The sequence below is a fragment of the Glycine soja genome, chromosome 8, assembly GCF_004193775.1.
Source record: "Glycine soja cultivar W05 chromosome 8, ASM419377v2, whole genome shotgun sequence".
NCBI lineage: Eukaryota > Viridiplantae > Streptophyta > Magnoliopsida > Fabales > Fabaceae > Glycine > Glycine soja.
In genome coordinates, this window is record NC_041009.1 from 18,011,877 (window position 1) to 18,028,635 (window position 16,759).

The following is a 16,759-nucleotide window of genomic DNA, read 5'->3' on the forward strand; positions in this document are numbered from 1 at the left end:
ATGATAGTTCTACTTAATAGAATAGATACTAAAACAAATATTTTATTTTATAAAAATAAAATTAATATAAATAATATATTTTTTTATAAATTATAAAATAAATATTTAATAATTTGCTGGCTATATATATGTTTGTTACACACCTCTTGAGCCAGCGTTAAACTGAAGCATCAACAACTCATCAAACAAATTCAGTATTAATAAAATAAGAATGAGATATCGCCCGGCTTTTATTATATTAATCTGCTATAATCTCCTTATGCTTCAATTTGAATACCTAATCATGTACCAGATAATAATAATAAGAACAAAACTTACCTGCACAGTTCTTAGATATTTTTAGTGTTGTTATTCAATCAGATAATAACAAGGGAAAACTACATTTACCTTTTCTGAAGCTTTTCTTAAATGGCACCTAAATCTCTTTTAGTTTTTAAAAACCGTTCACCTTTCCTTTATAATAGTAACAATAAGATTTTACTACTCTCTTCAGAAAAGTATTTTCTATTATTGAAATATTATTATTTTTCCTTCTTATTTTATACTGTTAATATTAATAAGTAAAAAAAATTAATACAATAGTATTATATATGTTGATATATAAGAGATAGGGGAGACATAAATATATATATATATATATATATATCTTCAGATGTATTCATAAATAAATTCAATCTAAATATGAATAGTAAGAATCAAATAAATAAAATGAAATATTTTGTTTGATAATTTAAAACCAAATCATCATCGTCGTTTAGAACTAAGGGGCTTTTTAATTATCATGCTAATTAGGTATGAATTCCTAAACCAAAAATTAACGTCCAACTCGAGTTCACAGGCTTAAAGATTTTAGCTAGGGTGTAACAAAAAATGTATAAAGTAAAGCCCAATAGTTTAGATTTATCATAGTCCTAAGTACTCACTACTAACACGGCATATCAATATTTTTTTTTGAGAGAGAAAAATTGAATTTATTTTTAGGGGGGAAATGACAAGGAATAAGTGTACATACCGACCAAAATGGAGAAAATACCAACAATAAAAACATGGATCAAGCTATGATTAATTTCAGGGCTGCAAAAGCTATCGTCTACATAAGTAACAAAATGATTACAAGCATGAAAGTAGAAATAGTCGAGACAAAAACATAATGGACTCGTTTGGAGACGGCCACAAGTAGCATATTTTCTCGCCGTTTTTCCGTCCAAAAATGAGTTATGTATATATCTCTCATCTATTTGATAACTAGTAAGAAAAAAAACAAAGTTACAAAATACTGCTGTACGTAATTTAAGGAGATCGAAGACCTCACAAAACCTTCTTCACACAGTTAGCTGAAAAATATGGGCCCATTTATTCCATCAGAACGGGTGCTTTCACTGTCATTGTTCTCAACTACATCCATGTTCATGTTGCCAAGGAGTTTAGTATATATTCACTATTGTTTTTGTTTGGCAGATGAAGGTTGTGGTTGTGATTAGTAATTACCACTGATTTTAAAATTTATCATTTTTATTCCATCAACTTCTGGCCTTTTCTCTATATACACCTGTTGTTATTGATTTCCATTCTTGTTTGCTGATTACCGTTCAGTGGTGTATCATGACTTTGAGTTAAATGCGCAAATTATAATAACTGAAATTAGTCAGTTATGATATATAAAAATAGAGGGAATAAAATAAAAAAATATAAGATTTTACTTTGTAATTTTAAATCAAAATAAAATTTTATTTATGAATTTTTAAAAAATAAGGGAATGCATTTGTACACTTTTATTATGGTGATACTACTGATTCCGTTAGCTGGACTGACTGGTCAGGGTTCATGTGATCCCAATTACAAAAAAGAGAAGAGAGAAATATAAACATAATAGCATTGTATTTACTTAATTTTACCTATAAATATTTATAAGATAAAAATATATAAAAAGAAAATCACAAACTAAAATTAGTTTTATGTATAAGATGAAACTAAAAAAAAAGGGCTCACATATTAATTTATGTATAAATTAATTTTAGGTCATGAAAAAAGTTTATTTTAATTTTCTCTCTAAATACTTATGAAAAATTTATTGAAGCATAGCCTAAATGATATGATGTGAAAAAATATATATATTAACGAAGTGTTTACTATAAGAGATCATTACTCTTTTCCCTCTTCTGGAGTGTCTACTCAACTGCCAACTGCTATACAACATCAACAGAAAAAAGGAAAATTTAAAATATTGTTATAGAGAAATAAAGGAATAGACCTACTTTTTCATTCTCCTCCACTATTTCTATATATTAATTAATGCCCTTCTTATTGGATGACTTGGTCGTATTTATATAACTCTCCGGGCCTTCACTCTTGAACTGTATGCGTGTGCAGTGCAGTGGTCCTCTCTCGTTTTTAATTTTCATGGCGAAGAAATCACAGAAAAGCCTCAAAAACAACAATAACAACAACACCACTAGGAAGCGCACACGCAAAAGCGTCCCAAGAGACTCACCTCCTCAACGAAGCTCAATCTATAGGGGTGTCACAAGGTTAATTAATAATTAAATCTCTGGATCTCATATATATATATATGTTCCTTCTTTCTTTTTCTCTGTTTTTCTTTCCCATGTTAATGTTTCTATGCATGTGGTTGTTTTAGGCATCGATGGACTGGTCGATACGAGGCTCATTTGTGGGATAAGAATTGCTGGAATGAATCACAGAGCAAGAAAGGAAGACAAGGTTTTCATTATTTTGCTCTCTATAATCTTTAGTTTAATTTTCTGATTTCCTTCGCTTTATATGATTTATTGTCATATTAATTATCTTGGGTTGGTTGACAATGGCAATGGAAAACAACTGGATGCAGTATATCTAGGTATGATTTGAGTGTTAATTAGTTTGCATAATTACATAAACCTTCATTATTTTGGCGTTGAGAATTTGAAAATACGTGCTAGTTGGATAGGATGGAGGACGATTTAATGATTGCATTAAACTTGGGTTTGTTAGGGGCATATGATGATGAAGAAGCCGCAGCACGTGCCTATGACTTGGCAGCATTGAAGTACTGGGGCCAAGATACCATTCTCAATTTTCCAGTAATTTCTCCCGTCTTCAATTCAAATTATTATATTTTTGCTAAAATGTGTTTATTCATAAATCAGATTTGATCTATATCACTTCATTATATATATGTTTTTGGTTCTAGTTATCAAATTATGAGGAGAAGCTCAAGGAGATGGAAGGCCAGTCAAAAGAAGAATATATTGGATCCTTGCGAAGGTTCATTTATTTTTAGTTATTAAATACATTTAGTTTTCATACATAATGCATAATATGGAGCTATTGAAGCCGTTTCTTATGATATTCAATTTTCATGAATAAATCGCAGAAAAAGCAGTGGGTTCTCTCGAGGAGTTTCAAAATACAGAGGCGTAGCAAGGTACTTGAACCCTGCTCTGTTCACTGCAAAATGCTAGGTTTTGCAATTTTTCAATCTGTTTTACGGTAGATCATCATGGTCAACAAAATAAACCATTGATATCTTTGTTGAATTCAGAAAGTGGGGCGTGCACGAATATATATATACACACACGAGTGTACGAAATGTTTTTAGAACATAAAATTGTGGTAAATTAAAAAGAAATTAAAGTAGTAGTTGATTTAATAACAAGTCAATTTAATAAGAGAGCTGAAAAGAGAAATTAGTGGTTTTTTTGGGGGGTATAGACTAGAGAATAGTTTAAATAATATAAAATATTTTAATTTATTTTGTGGCTTACAATAAATGAAATTTTAGGTTGTAGTTTGTCAGCAGAATCCAATATTCTGCGGAGCAATATTGAAAAAAAAAACTGAAAATGTATCCAAATGGACGGATTCGGATAGAGAGAAGAGAAATAGAAATAAATAAAAAAGTAGAGAGTAAAAAGGATAAATATAATAAAATGTGATAAAAAAGAAAAATAAAATAAATGTATGTATGTTTATATAATTATATCTTTCTGAATGATAAAAAAAAGTATGTTTATAATTGCTTCAGCAATATTTTAGGGAAAGAACTTTAGTCAGCCCTTACCTGTGTAGGTTCTTTCAAACCCATGAAATCCATAAGTTCGGTCATTAATGATGCACATTCATTGAATATGCATATTCTAAACAGTTCTGATGAAATTTGAGGTAACTATGATCAAACTGATAATTCTTTCAAAAAAAAAATAATCAAACAACAAATTGGATGAAATTATAGTAGTAATAATATTTATTTAATAAGTTTTACTAAATCGAATCTTATCAGTTATCATGTTTCTGCATACTACAATATACTACAAGTTACTCAATGTCTCTAACTCTACAGTTCAATCCCATAGAAATTTGCATTTCCTCTCCATATATTTCTGTGTAAATAGTTAGTAGATTGGTGGAAAATGCTCTGAATTTTAGTTTTAAATGTTTAGACACCACCATAACGGAAGATGGGAAGCTCGAATTGGAAGGGTCTTTGGCAACAAATATCTATACCTTGGAACTTACGGTAATCTCATTGACTATGATCTAATGTAAAGAAGGCGCATGCATAGATGGATGTTATTTCTTATTGAAATTTTATGTGAATTTCGTTAAATAAAGAATAAATTTAGATTATTTAGTGTGACTCACATAAAATTTATATGGTAATAGAAAAAATGTGTGCAAAAAATATATTATTAACAGTTTTCAAAAGTAATTTTCCCGCATTACATTATTGTTATTCAAATCCCAAGATGCCTCAAAATAAGAATATTGTTCGTTATTTTAAATAAAAAAATTGAATACGTGATTTTAAAGTGTGCGTCTATACATATAGTTTGTCAATTATATAGTTCAGGGGACGAAATGTTTTTTAAAATCCTAATCAAAATGGTCGTTTTCTATCCATTTGATGTCCAATTCTCCTTAGACAGAAGCATATGGCCTTACCTTAGCATTTGAATGCATTTACATGCTTCATATATAGCATTTCACAATCATCATTTATACAGTACTTTGTTATATTTGCTACGAATCATAAGACATGCATGTGATATGGGTCTATGTCAGCACTCTAAAATAATGAACAAATTAAATTGTATGTTTTTGTATTGGTTGAAGATAAACGAATCAAACTAGCTAATATAGGTGTAGCGATGTTTAATTAATCAAGAGAGGATGTACCCATACCTGAAATTTTGAAAATGTATTTGACCATTCTTTCCAGTTCTAACAAGAAAGTACCTACTTGGTTTCAACATGGTCCCGCGGATCAAAATAGTAGGACAAATATAAAGGTCAACATATGCAATCAAATCACATTGGTTGCGATATAGATCACCAAACTCCAACTGCTAAATTAAGCTATTTAATAATGATATCATTCTTTTCTAGTCTTTTTAATATAAACCAAATCGGAAGAAGAAAAAGAGAAATCCTAGACCGACATATGAATACAATACAATTAAATTAAGTGTCCTTTGCATTTGCTTACAAGTGTATGTCCATATGTTATTATGTTGTATTGCAGCTACACAAGAAGAAGCAGCCGCAGCATATGACATGGCAGCAATAGAATACAGAGGACTTAACGCCGTTACAAACTTTGACCTGAGCCGTTATATCAATTGGCCACGTCCTAAAACAGAAGAAAATCATCAAAATACTCCTAGCAACCAAAATGTAAACTCTAATGCTGAACTCGAGCTAGGTTCGGCTAGTGACGAGATCACAGAAGAGGGCGTAGCACGATCTTCAGAGTCAGAGTCAAATCCTTCTCGTCGCACATTCCCTGAAGACATTCAAACAATTTTTGAAAATAATCAAGATTCAGGCATCTACATTGAAAATGATGATATCATTTTTGGTGACTTGGGCTCGTTTGGTGCACCAATTTTTCATTTCGAACTTGATGTTTAGAATTGGAGGACGTACTTCTTCTGGCCAATAGGTTATTATTTTTCAACCAAAAAAGATGATAAAGAAATTAGGGGGGTAAGAGTAAACAATTTAGAGATCGAGTGGAAGATTCTTTAAAAGTAACATACAAGGGGGGGAAAAGGGATTGGATCATTTTATTTGTGATAGAACAAGATGCATGACATACAAGTACAACGTACTGCCTCATTTTAACAATTTAGTTTTATTATGTATGTCTCCACGAGCGTGGGTAGATGTCACAAAATTTAGTTTATTATAAGAAATAAGAATAATATTTTTTTAAAAGATAAATGTTAAGAATATAAATTATTGAATTATATTTTAATTTGTTAAGTTTTAAAGATAAATGTTTATATGATTAATTATTGTTTAACTTTTAACTTTAACTATTTCTCTATGCTTATATGATTGTATTATTCACACGTACACACAATTTTTTTTTAATTAATCATATGCATGATCACCAATTATTTTTTAATTTTGGTCACACAAAATTGTATTACAAACACATTTTGTCTTTTTTTATGCAAATCTGTAACGAAATAATTCATGTGTTTAAGGAATCAAACCCAAAACAAAACCAACATAGTTTTCTGTCACTTTAACATTAATTTACACACAGGCGCACAAAAGCTAACACACTTTCATGTCACTTTAACATTAATTTTCATTTTTAACTATACATGTTTGTCTTTGTAATTATCAATCATAACAGCATTAATCCTTATTCAAGTGACAAATTACTGTCTTTTAACTAGATAATTAATGTGTTTAAGGGATTATACACAAAACAAAAAAGACCAACAATTTTTTTTAATGAAAAGCTAGCATAGTTTCATTTTACTTTAACATTAATCTTCAAATTTTGTCTATAAACGTTTGTCTTGTAATTATGAATCATAAAACCATTAATCTTAACATTTAAGAAGTTGTTTTTGTTTTTTACCAAATCTTAAGGAGTTGGTTGAATAAATGACAACACGAGATTCAACATTCAAATCAATTAACATAAATTGTTTCAATTTTATCTGTTATTTTGAGTTAAAATTTTAAGTATACAGTTACATTAAATATTATAAAAAAATATTATTCTTAATAATTCTATCTAATTCGAGAAAAACACTTAATCATATAATTAAGAAAAAATTAAGAACATAAGGCTGCAGGATAAGTCAGCAGTGTGTTGGCAAAGGAGTCAGCTGATGTAGAATAAAATTTGATCCCTTCTGGAGCAATGTGAGAGTTTCACGGAGTTATGATTTTTACTATTACAGAAACTCTCAGTTGAGGAAAGGGCCAGAGCTATTATTACAAAAAAAAAAAAATCAAAACTTTCATTTTCTTTCCTCTCATCCAAGAGAGCAAAAAATCATTTTAGATTTGGACTCTTTATATATATATTGTGTCAGACAAATATAACATCTTACAAATTCGATTTAAGCTCAAATTTTATTAGCCATCCGCTTACCCTTTTCAATATTTTTTTCTCGTACTTTTTTCACATCTAATGGCTCACGTCTTTTTGTGAAAACAAAAGAATCCTGCCAGAAAACATTTCTGCACCTCTTGAAAGAAAAAGAAAACGCAGGCACGCACACAGAATGCTCAATGCGAGACTATTTTCAAGCCATTCACTTTCACAGGTTAAAACAAATATATATATATATATATATATATATATATATATATATATATATATATAATAATAATAATAATAATAATAAAGTACATGGAAATTTCAGTTGAAAGTGACCAAAAGTATTTGGCAAATATTTGTTAAGATGAGAAAAATAATAAGTAAATTAAATCAAAAGTATATTCCTAATACTAGTGTCAAAAAGTAATATAAAATACGAAGAAATAACCGAAAATAACAAGGAAAAATAATAGCGTTAGAGTGGAGACAACGAGAAGTGATAAGATGAAGCCATGAAGAGCCGTGAAAAAAGATAAAATAGAAAGAAATTAATAAGTATGGTGAGTTTTTTTTTTCGCTTAAATTTCACCTCTAAAATTAATCACGATCAATAGGAACGACAAGTTGCGTACGTAGGTTAAAAGTTGAGGAGATATATTGGCATATGCTTGTTGCTTCAATTCACGTACAGCCAGTATTCTGAATCAGCTCCGAATAAGGACAAGTAGAACGAACCCTCCAGCCCCCGATAAACAAATGATAAATTGAAACGTTGCTACCAGAATATTACACTTCAATTCATTAAAAATATTCAACGTATAATTTTGACAGGGATCTATCAGTAGATGGATGTATTGTGGAAGCTTCAACAACGTCACTGATCTTGGTTGTCAGAGTCTCTAACGTCCAAAATCCAAATACTTGATCAATATAGTAGAGGATAAATGTATCTAGAGACCAGGCGCCAGGAGGTGTCGTAGTTGGGAGAGTGGTTCATCAGAGAGGCTCAAGTTAGACATGTGTAAAGAATAAAATACACACTTCTTCACACAAAAATATGAAAAATCACACAATTAATGGCAAGACCACATTAATAGAAAGGATAACACAAATTCATTTTTTTGTTTAATGTTGTTGGATCACGTGTGTTGTGTATTCCAATTTTGTTTAACATGATTTAAGTTCTCATTCTTATATCTATAATCTCATTATAATTTTTTTAGGTCAACTTGTTAAATCTTTCCTTCTCACTCTTGATACTCATCATTAAGTTGGACGTTTCTACTCATCTCTTTATCTTAAATGAAAAAATAAATTTTTAATTTACAAATAATACATTTAAATTCAAACAGTGCCCTAAAGATGATAAAATAATATTCTATAGATTTAAAATAAAAATTGAAATTATTTTCTAACTATTTCTTCCTCGATTAAAATTAAATTTTGAATATTAAACTCTTGATTGTCACCGATGCTTGTAATGGGTGCTTGGTAAGTTTTCCTATTTGTTTCATGAACATTAGAGATCCCATACAAATTTACCATCAACTTCTTCAAGATGAGAAATCACACAATTAAACAACACCATAAAAAATAGAAAATATTACGTAAATATGTGTCTAGTGTAGTTTGGATTTTCATCCTTACGTCTACAACAATTTATTTAATTTGTTTTACATGATTTAACTCCTCATATCTACATAAACAATCACAATTTTATTTAATGTGTGTACATGATCCATAAATCTTACGTGACAAGAGCGCAAACACCTGACTCTTAACAACCAGGCTTTTCAACAGACCGATTATCTCTAATATAACTAATATTCAAATGAATTTGAATATCTTATTTATTGGTCGATATTAAATTATTTATAACGCACCACATTATCTATAAGGTATGATTATCTTCTACCTTTATCTATAATTCAAATGATTATCTCTAACATTATTTCTAAGCTTTTGACTATTATCTATAACTGGTTGGAAATGATCTACAAGATTATAACAGCTCCTACAAACAAGAACCAACAATCACGTTTGAACTACTATAAATATAGGTTCCATCGAACCCATTTACATGACCTGTTCACACACTTAGCACACGACAAAACAAGCATGTGCCTCTCTCTTGCTCATATAAGCACCATTACAACATATATTTTTTACTCTCCCTACACACATTCTTACTTAAGCATCGGGATCCTTTGTTTTGCAGGTCACTCCTCCTGTCAAAGGTATTTCTCCAAGCTGACATGTGAAGTTGGGACCCCACTTAACTATGTTCACCTTATGTGCTATGTTCCGAATTTTAGTAAGAACAATGTGTGTAACTCTTCAGCTTGGAGAAAGAAATTTTTTGTGATTGACAATGCTTGCTTGCAAGGGTGCAAGAGTAATTTTATAGGTTTATTTCTTTTAAATTAAGCAAATCAACATTAAAGTTTATTTCCACTCTATTTTTTTAAATTATCTCTTTATTATTTTTATCTTCTCTATTCCTCTCTTCACAATCAAATAAACCATTACAAAAATGAAAATTGATTAATAAGTTAAACTTTTAATTGCTAATGAAAAGATAAAGAATAATAAGAATAAGAATTAGCAAAATTTGAAAATAAAAAATGTTTGTATTAGAAAAAATATATTGATATAAGCTTATTATATAAAAGTAAATTGAAATGAAAAATATTGATGGGAAAATGAGACATGGAAGATAAGACAGGATGAATATGCAAAATGATGAAGCGAAAACAAAATAATGGGAAAAGGAAAAAAGTAAAAGAAAACCACGAGGCGAATAAAAAATAAATATAAAACAGCAAAAATCGTAAACACTAATTTCACGTTTGATTGGTTATCGAAATTAGACGATTAAAATTGAAACACGAGAGTAACTAGAATAGAAATCACGATCAGTGGAAACGACAAGTCGTGTGGGCATGAAGAGAAATGTTGTGGTGGATAGAAGCTTCCCCAGTAACGAGTGGCTGGGAATATCGACAAACTCAGCTCAACAATTGTGTCTGCCCAAACAAACACGCTAGCAAAAAGAACCATGTTGATGTTGTTCGCCGCCACTGAACACTGAACACTGATTACTCACTCCTTCATGGCCACTTCGCTGCTATCTTTCTCCATTTCGCCCACAACCTCAGCCTTCAGATTCAAAGCCTCCGCCATGGCTACCACCATCGCCGCCCCTGCTACCAAGGTGGCTCCCGCCGTCATTGTCGGCGGCGGAAGAGTGGGCAGGGCCTTGCAGGACATGGGCACCGGCCAAGACCTCCTCGTTCGCCGAGGAGAGTCCGTACCACTCAATTTCGAGGGCCCCATTTTTGTGTGCACGAGGAACGATGATCTTGAATCTGTGCTTCAATCTACACCTTCTTCTAGATGGGGTGGTAAGTAGTTTTTTTCCTCCATTGGGTTTGGTTGGACAATGCTGTCTGTATTAAGGAGTTGTTATTGGTCGTGCCTTAGATTTGGTGTTCTTCCAGAACGGAATGCTGGAGCCGTGGCTTGAGAGCAAAGGTTTGGAAGATGCAAACCAGGTGTTGGCTTATTTTGCTGTGTCCAAAATTGGAGAAACCCCTATTGATGGTAGGACTGATATCAATCCTGAAGGACTCACTGCTGCATATGGCAAGTGGGCTTCTATTGTAGCTGCTAGATTAAATGCTGGAGGCCTCTCTTGCAAGGTTTCTTCTTTTTACTGTCATACATACTAGTTATCCCCTGGATTTACGTAAATCTTCAAATTGAAATCCCTGCGGTTAACTTGGTTATGTATGTTTAAAAGCCAGGTTCTTGACAAGGAGGTGTTTCAAAAGCAGATGTTGGAGAAGCTTATATGGATTTGTTCCGTTATGCTTGTTGGAGCACGTCATGGAGGGGTTTCAGTAGGTGTCGTGGACAAGGAATTCCGCACTGAAGTAAGCTTTGCTATTGACATATTCTCGAAGTTAATATGCAATTCTGTTTGGATCAGCTTCTCTATAAATATTTATATAGGAGAATAAGATAACAAGCATAGAAGTTTATTCTGTAAGCTAAATTTAACTTGTGCATTAGTAAAATGAGCTTTTGGAGAAGTTAAAATTAGCATATTAATATTCTGTAACCTGCAGGGGATGGTTGGATTTTTTGTATTGGGTGATTGGTCCCATCTTGTATATAGGTTGGGGCACCCTTTGTGCCCTTCATATATAATACAAATAATTTGCTGAGTAAAAAAAACAAAATTGTTTGGCTTCTTCAAAAAGTTGATTTTAACTTATGGGAGAAAATTATTTCATTTTTTCTTTTCATTCTCTTCTCTTATAAGTGTTTATGGACAAACTTATCCAAACATGGTCTTAATCAATGATATTTTGTTTGATTGGAAAACAATATTACTTGTACATGATTTGATTAAAATTGGGTAGTTAATAGGATGGTTGGTGATTGCATCCGTATCCTCTCTCTCATATGTATATATATGATTTCTTCTTTTGGATCTTGAAGAGGTGTCTACTCAGTGGCCTTCCTCAATGAGTAGGTAAATGGCTATGGCTGAGTCTTGGGTGAAATCAAGTTAGCATGAAATATCTTCAAAGTTCAATTTATTTTTTTGTTAGATGTGGTATGCTTGAAGGGTTGATCCTGGACTAAAGGAGCTCTGTCCAAAATGGGTGACCTGACTTTGAACTTGATTTGTTGCCTTGAATGAAACCTACGAGCTACAAATTCTAGACAAACTATGTTTGCCGTGCAAATTTGGGCCATAATAAGAGAAGGAAGAAAACGTAGAGATTTTTTGACAAACATCTTGAGCTAATATTGATAATGTATTTAACACTAAAAAAAATAACACTGCAATGAGAACTGACTGATGTTTGCACTTTCAGTTGTCCAGCCTTATAACAGAACTGGCATCGGCAGCATCAAGTGAAAAGGGGTTAACATTTGAAGAGGCCATGGAAGAGCGCTTGTGTGCATATTCCCGAGCCGTAGCCCACTTTCCCACGGCAGTTAAGGAGGTAAATGATACAATTTAGTGGAATCAATATTGGATTCACTAGATATCTCTGATATATAAGTGCTTATCTTGGTTATACTTGCAGTTCAAATGGAGAAATGGTTGGTTTTATTCTCTCTCTGAGAAGGCTACGGCTCAAGGCAAGCCAGACCCATGCCCTTTGCATTCCCAATGGCTAAAAGAGTTGAGAATTGTATGAAGCTTAAGTCTTCAACCCTAGTGTGTGTTTGTGTGTGGTGTGTGATGTGTGGAGTGTTGTAATTTTAATGTTTATTTTAAAAGAATTTTTTATTATTATTAAAAAAATTAATTAAAAAATATTATAAATTATTGATAACTAACATAATTTGTTTTAAATATTGAAGATTTTGATAATTAAAGAATATTATAAATTATTTATAACTAACATCTTTCCATTATGAGTTCATATTTGTTTTAACTCACTAACATTCACCAACCACCAAGCATAACAACCCTTGTGCCCCACGATATCGCACCACATGTATTGCCAAACAGCCAATGGCACCACGTACACATAGTCATATTCCTTTGCCATTCTTTCCAAAAAAAAAAAAAAAGTGCTTATTTGAGGGGAGGGTTGCGTGAAACACAGCGAATAATCCTATTAAGAGGGTTTGTGATTTTTTACTTCAGCACCAACATGCACCAGGGTACCAGCTTGTAAGAGTTATGTAGACTTAGGATGTGTTTTGATTTTTCATTTCATCCAACGTAATGCGAATTCAACTTTCCCCTTCCTTTTATTTATTGGTTTGGAATGTGTAAAACATCCGTCCAATCATGCTGAAACGGATTTCCAAACACAAACACTTAGCCACTAACGAGTGATATAGTTTCCTGAGTGTAAGTTTAATTTAGTTTATAATAAAGTCGAAATTTCATTTCCTTCTATTATATCGCTTCAAAACTATTGTGTTGACGTACACAGTTGAATCCATAAACAATTGACGCGTTTTTACTTATCTCTTTGAAAGGGAAATAAAAAAGATTTATAAACACGAGAGGTTTTATGATTTAAAAAAGCAAAGGGAAGAAGGAAGGGGCATAGTAAAAACGAACAATCAGACTATTGGTAACGGCTTATGTTACTACTTAGCAATTGTACAATACTATTTTTTTTTTTGGAAAAATATAAATTATATTAAACCCAAAATGATACAACAATAAATAGGGCATATCTTGCTTGTCTATACATAAGAAACTTAATCTTGCTAATAACCTCTATTACAGAAAATTGATAATCTTCAAAAATCAGCTTATTCCTAGACTGCCAGATGCAGTAGACTGTAATTGCTATAGTCAGACAACAAATTTTTTCTTGAACACCTGATGTGGATCTGCCTCTAATTAAAGAGTCAGTAATGTGTTGCAAAGAAGTGAAACGCCTGCGGAAAGGAGCCAAATCACGAATGTGAGTCCAAACTTAGAGAGATTTCATGCAAGAAAAAGAACAAATGAGCATTTGACTCAGCCTCATTTGAACATAAAGGGCAGAGGGAACCCTTGTTCAAAAAAGTAGTTTTGTCAAGAGTAAGCAGTCGGTTCTTTTTAGCAAGCCACATAATGAAAGACATCTTAGGGGGATTGTTAGGTTCCATATAATAGAACACCAACTAATAGTAGGCTTAACACCTCTAATGTATTCATAGACTTTCTCAATAAGCAATTGTTAATTGGTGCTCCAAGATTGAATTCTCTTTTTGGTCTCTTCCGTACTTAGCTCTTTGGAGATAATAAAGTCCCTTATTTGAATGATTTTCTTTATCAAAACTGAATCTGATGAAGAAGTATTGTAATTTCACACATCGCTCCCTCTGAAATAGTAATGGTGAACCCACCGAACCCATAGATAATCTTTCTTTAAATGAAAGTCCCACATGACATGGGAAAGAAGTACAATGTTCCAGTCCTTGAGATTAAAAAGGCCTAAACCCCCTTCTTTTTTCGGAGAACAAACTACCGACCAAGCAACCAAGGGCTTGTTTTTGCCAATATCTGCTTTGCCCCACAAAAAATTACAGCACGAAGCGTTGATCCGGTCCAGAATAAATTGAGGCAAAGGAAAAATCCCCATCTAGAAATTCACAATTCCTTGAATAACTGTTCTGATCAACTCTAACTTACCTGAATCAGGCCAGTAATCTTGGAAAGTAAGGGAGCATAGTGACATACATTTAATCTAGATGATAAAAGGGGAACACCCAAGTATCTAAAAGGGAAGTCACCCAAACTGAATTCCATAAGCTGCTGAATATAAGAAAGTTCATGAGATCTAATACTGGCTAAGTATATGACAGATTTATCATACTTTTTTTTTTCGGGGGGAAAGGGGATGGAAACGGGTTTCGATGACTATTAGTGAAGATATTTAAAAAAAATAATTGATTAAGATTGATTTTGAAATTATGTAGCTTATGTTTAGAGATTTTTATTTTGAAAATAAGTTTAATAGTATAATTTTTTTTATCCAATGTAGAAACTACTTTAAGTTTCGATCCCGAAACAATTTTGAATCAAGAATTATTTTTTCAACATAAAATTAAATATGTAAAACTTTATCTAAAATTGCATTGACAAAAACATGAATACGGAAACAAACTTGATAGTCTTGAAGAATTCAGACTATCTATCTTTAAATTGCAAGGATGTGATAATTCTTGGATTAGGCAACTACAATGACTAATTGTAAAATCTTTTTTGTTTCTTCTTGTGTTGGCTCTTGTCAATCGGTATTCCAATCCATTGTCAAGGATCTTTGGATTGATTGAACCTTGATAGCTTCCTATTATCAAACTTATATTTGATAAACTTGTGTTGATTCTGAAGAATTTAACGTATACTAAATATGCACTTAATTATGTTCTTTATTCTTGTGAGACAACATTGTCTTCTGCCAAGATCATACTTTGTCCCCCCGGAATAGGCAATTACTTCCTGCACTTTTCATTTTGCATTCGGAATAATCGTTCGGTGCAGAAAAAAAAAAGAAGAAAAAACACCCCAGATAATATTGTATCTTAGTTGCTTTGTAATGGTATTTAGGTCCAAGTGAACCAACTTGACTACATGTTAATGGACATATGTGTTGGACCAAAAATAAATTGGGCATGTGTGAAATTATCGGCCTCGAGTTCCTTCACCACCAATCAAGACAAGAGTTACTTGGCCACTTAGTTCAGCAATTCATTGTAATTGCCCATAGTAGATACGCTCAAGTGGATCCTTCTTAAAATAAAGTGTGTTTGTTTTTCTGAAAATTGGTTTTCTAGTATGATTTATATATTAAAAAAAAACAGTGTATGAAATAAAATTGAAAACCTTTGGATAGAATGATTCTCGAAACAATTTTGAAGAAAAAAAAATCTTTGTGCAGAAAATTTTATTCCTTCTATCTTTTCTAAATATGTGACTTAAGTTTTTTATTTTTAATTAAGAAATTTTTTCTTTTACTTTTAAAAAATTCACAATTTTAGTTCTCCTATTTTTTAATTAAAACACTTGTTTTTCACTTTTAAAAAATTTATAATTTTAGTCCCCTTAGTTAATTTTAGAATTGTTGATTGTGTATTTTTTTTTAATTTTTTAACAATTAAATAATTTAAAAAAAAAATGTCATGTGCATAATAAAAAAATAATTGCTGATCAATATTTACAAATGGACAAAATTGTAAATTTGGTTTTCCTGTTTATCTCAGAATTTAATTTTGATTTTCTATAGTTTAATTCATAAATTTAGTCTCTTAATTTTTTACCATCCTCTTATTTTAGTTCCCATTTCCTAACCCCGAAATTGGACGTTGACTAGTCACATGTTTTGTTTTTATTGGACGTTGACTGTCACATATCATGCTTTTTTTTTATGTTAATTTTGTGTATCTAATTAACGTCAACATCCAGTTAAGGTAAACAATTCATGGTCAATGCCCAATTTTAGACGTTAAAGATTGAAATAACAGGATTAAAAAAAAAAGGACTAAATTGCTAAGTTAAACGATAGGGGACTAAAATTGAATTATGAGATCAAATTTATAATTTTACCTTACAAATTACATAGATCAACGTTTAAAATTGATGACAAAAATTAAAATTATCGATTTTTTTAAAGTGGAAGACAAAATTGTCTTAATTGAAAAATGAAAAGATTAAAAATACAAATTTTAAAAAATAAAAGGAAAAAAATTATACTTTAACATACAATTAAATAAAGGCTGTCGCCACCAGGAGACATTGGCATGACAACTTAAAAACAATTTCAATGTGCGAATACAGGTTGGAATGGAATTGATTTTGATGAGATAAGATTGTAGGCGTAATATTATACATAGTAATAAGTTATTATAAATATAGAAATAGGATGGAGACTTGAAATC

General features: G+C 31.3%; 2 protein-coding genes across 3 annotated transcripts; both read left to right on the forward strand.

Moving 5' to 3' along the window:
• Positions 1-2,326: 2,326 nt before the first annotated feature.
• LOC114423127 (AP2-like ethylene-responsive transcription factor At1g16060) lies at positions 2,327-6,151 on the forward strand. 2 transcript variants are annotated; one of them, XM_028389752.1, is made up of 8 exons: positions 2,330-2,528; positions 2,639-2,721; positions 2,849-2,857; positions 2,992-3,080; positions 3,191-3,264; positions 3,374-3,424; positions 4,440-4,516; positions 5,522-6,151. In XM_028389752.1, the coding sequence occupies exons 1-8, from the start codon at positions 2,359-2,361 to the stop codon at positions 5,908-5,910; spliced, it is 942 nt and encodes a 313-aa protein (XP_028245553.1). In that variant the 5' UTR covers positions 2,330-2,358; the 3' UTR covers positions 5,911-6,151. The 2 variants fall into 2 exon arrangements, with proteins under 2 accessions (XP_028245554.1, XP_028245553.1); XM_028389753.1 differs by lacking the exon at positions 2,849-2,857 and having other exon boundaries at positions 2,327-2,528.
• Positions 6,152-10,242: 4,091 nt separating this feature from the next.
• LOC114422513 lies at positions 10,243-12,698 on the forward strand. The gene is made up of 5 exons (XM_028388904.1): positions 10,243-10,752; positions 10,832-11,049; positions 11,155-11,283; positions 12,238-12,369; positions 12,454-12,698. Exons 1-5 carry the CDS (start codon positions 10,461-10,463, stop codon positions 12,565-12,567), a joined length of 885 nt encoding a protein of 294 aa, XP_028244705.1. The 5' UTR covers positions 10,243-10,460; the 3' UTR covers positions 12,568-12,698.
• Positions 12,699-16,759: the final 4,061 nt, after the last annotated feature.

Coding starts and splice junctions, on each gene's coding strand:
- LOC114422513 (XM_028388904.1), top strand. CDS start 10,461: ATGGCCACTTCGCTGCTATCTTTCTCCATTTCGCCCACAACCTCAGCC. Junction 11,050..11,154: donor CTGGAGGCCTCTCTTGCAAG/GTTTCTTCTTTT, acceptor TTTAAAAGCCAG/GTTCTTGACAAGGAGGTGTT. Junction 12,370..12,453: donor TTCCCACGGCAGTTAAGGAG/GTAAATGATACA, acceptor TTATACTTGCAG/TTCAAATGGAGAAATGGTTG.
- LOC114423127 (XM_028389752.1), top strand. CDS start 2,359: ATGCGTGTGCAGTGCAGTGGTCCTCTCTCGTTTTTAATTTTCATGGCG. Junction 3,081..3,190: donor ATACCATTCTCAATTTTCCA/GTAATTTCTCCC, acceptor TTTTGGTTCTAG/TTATCAAATTATGAGGAGAA. Junction 3,265..3,373: donor TATATTGGATCCTTGCGAAG/GTTCATTTATTT, acceptor AATAAATCGCAG/AAAAAGCAGTGGGTTCTCTC.